This window comes from Perna viridis, chromosome 8 (assembly GCF_037379345.1).
Source record: "Perna viridis isolate PV_CMFRI_1.1 ecotype Kerala chromosome 8, ASM3737934v1, whole genome shotgun sequence".
NCBI classification, from domain to species: domain Eukaryota; kingdom Metazoa; phylum Mollusca; class Bivalvia; order Mytilida; family Mytilidae; genus Perna; species Perna viridis.
In genome coordinates this window covers 30,212,435-30,215,456 of record NC_142452.1, presented here as the reverse complement: position 1 = coordinate 30,215,456, position 3,022 = coordinate 30,212,435, and the positions used below count along the sequence as shown (strand labels likewise).

Genomic DNA, 3,022 nt, shown 5'->3' with positions numbered 1-3,022 from the left:
ACTTCATATACGAGTGTGAGTATAGCACGACCGAATGCTCGCGGAGCTTCTTGTTTCCTTTGTCTTTGATTAATATGGTTCTCCACAATCAACTGATGTCAATATTATTATCTGAGCTTCCGATTCAAACTAAATATATAACCAATTCGATTGTAATGCGTTTTTATTTGATCTCGTTTCATTAATTACAGATATTCAATATGAAAAAATGCCGACCGTTATTCTAGTTTCAAGGTACATTGTCATTTCAATTTTGATGTCGCTAATGTAAAGAAAAAATATTACTTCAAATAATGTTTAGCTGCCATTATGGACTACTGAATTAATTATGAACTCATAATATTGTAAATTCAAGTTTTCGTCCGCTGTTTTATTATTACATTTGCACATTATCGGGAGATTTCAGCAAAGCAGATGACATTACCTTAAGATTGCATTTGCACATTAGCGAGTGTTTTTACAAAGCAGACGATATTACCCTAGAAGTGCATAGGGTCTATATTCTTGATGATTTTTTTTTTCAAATAATACAGCAAATTGAAGGATAAGTACAATTTAACATGGCAATAGAATAGTTGATTCCTTTTACTGGAAATGTTATACGCTTTTATTACAAACTATTTCACAGATGGCAAGAAACAATAAATTCAATTCAAACAAACGTTTCAGAGGCACACTCTATATATTCATATTTGTTAAGCTTTGAAGTGTCAAGTGAAATTGTCTTTCCAGAAATGGGTTTCTTTCTTAAAAAGTTTAACAGTTCTGACCTAAACGTTCTTGAAAAAAGTAGGCACATGAAGAAAAACACAGTCGGGTTTCCACAAGTGAGGAAATCTGAAACAGTTCGTAAAAGAGTAACATGACTTGGTCTGTCGAAATACTCTTTTATATTTGCTACAGTTGCTGGTGTAATGAGGAGCAGATATGTGACAGAAATTGCTTGGGTTGCCATCGTAAATGTGTAACTTTGTTGTGACTTGAGCATTTCCCTTTTTTTTCTGCAAAGACCAATTAAAATCCTAAGATTTAAGAAAAATAAAAGACTTACTGGAATAAAGCAAAATATGCACATTGTAATCCATTGCCAAATTGGTACGTGACGGTCAGGAATGAGCTTACACCTACCGTCTATAATATGGAATGACCACATGGCATGAACACTTGTAACACCTAAACCAACTATGACGAAAACAACAGCAACCTTTGCCAGGAACACTGTACACAGTCGTTTAGCATTAATATTGTGGCAAACATATATGTACCTATCGATGGTGAGACAAACGATAATCCACACACATGAGTAATTCATAACACGGTTAACAAAGTTCCATATTTTACATGTCCAGTCTGAAAGGTTTTCTATGCTGTGAACGTGGAACGCATCAACAATCCACGATTCTCCAAAGATAAAAAATAAATTCAAAAGATTAAGAATAGAATAAGATAGCAAATATACTCCGATTGACATTTTACTGAACTTTCCCTTTGGATTCGAAAATACAAGTAAAGTCGCTAAGTTGCCAATGCCTCCGGTTACCACAACAACCGGTAATATATACAAGTACAAGTCATTTTGTAAAGTTTTTAGAAAAATATCCGTTTCGTTGTTGCTTGTATAGTTTGTCATCTTCATTGCAATACTACTTTCCAATATCTAAGCAATAAATGGTCTTCTCTGTGTAATTTTCTCGATTCGAGATATGGCAGGTATTATATAAAGCATATTTATGTCACTGAATCAAATCACCTGATTAAACAACTTGATTTTCTATAAATCTCCAATGCTTCCTGAAAAATGTCAAGTCATTGCATATAATTCGTTTTGAAATGTTTCGTTGCAATTAGAATGTCAGACGAAGAAATAATATTTCACAATGGCATCTGAAATAAGCCAAATATTTACAAACGATCTCTTATAAAGCGTTTACTTGCAATACAAAGAATGAGACAAAATAATGGCAAAGGTTCCGTTTAAGAGAAAAGAGCTATGATAAATATCGATAAATGCGGATATTCTGTTTAAGGACATGGATTAGCAAGTGGGTTGGATGACTGGAGTTTTTCCTCCAATTGAATATGCTATTAATTCTTCTATATTTAATATTATCGGTAAAATCAATATATCTAAGCAGGTTTTTGTCATAGGATTTGCATTAATGAATTAGGTGTTTGAATACAGATATTATAGATCTTACTGCAGATATATTAAGCCATTTATTGTTTTCCCTGTCAATTAAGACATGATACTCATCTCAGTTTTGGCGAACTGTATTTTCGTTGTATGATTCGTAAAATTTACAAATCACTTACCACAAAATCTTATCATCTGTGATTAGCATAAGAAAAGGGTGTTACAGCTTTCTCTAGATTTTACGTAGAAAGGTCATTTTAAGTCACTTTGATTTATCTTGCCTTCTGCACCTCGGTAAATATTCCATCTCAATGTAAAAATATAATAACTTCATCAACCTAACGGTTTTAACATCGTTGGAATATACCCCTGAAGCAATTTTATCCGATGTAGCAGTGTAATGAATAGAGTTGTCACATTCAGAAACGCATGTATAATATCATATCGTTGTGACCTGTATCATTAATTTGTGTCTATCCTACAAAAATTCCGATCGGTCATCGATCATCGATCAGTTTCCGGTCAGTCATCGATCCGTCAAACTGATCCATTAAACTGGTGATCGCATCACGTGACCACATTGCGTTCAATGTATTTTACGGTTTTTGTTGTTTTCTTTATTAATTTTACACATATTTGCATAATGTAATAGATTTAAACATCAATTTATACTTTTATTTTACATTTCTGTAATAAAAAACAGATCTTACGTCATTTTATATAACAAAACTGCGATCAGATCGATCAACGGCCATCGATTCGTCAAAACGTTGCGCGGATCGGTTCAAGGACTGTAGATGAGATGTCCCGTACTACCATACATCGTGTACTAAGTTACTACACTAGATTTATCCTACGAGAAGGAATGACTCAGCCAGCAAAATCTAT

At 33.4% G+C, this 3,022-nt stretch overlaps 1 protein-coding gene across 1 annotated transcript; it reads right to left on the bottom strand.

Annotated features, from left to right (window-relative positions):
- Nucleotides 1-216: 216 nt before the first annotated feature.
- On the bottom strand, nucleotides 217-1,952 carry LOC148610179 (putative G protein-coupled receptor 139). The gene has a single exon (XM_088540950.1). It carries the CDS (start codon nucleotides 1,634-1,636, stop codon nucleotides 653-655), a length of 984 nt encoding a protein of 327 aa, XP_088397076.1. The 5' UTR covers nucleotides 1,637-1,952; the 3' UTR covers nucleotides 217-652.
- Between the last annotated feature and the right edge of the window lie 1,070 nt (nucleotides 1,953-3,022).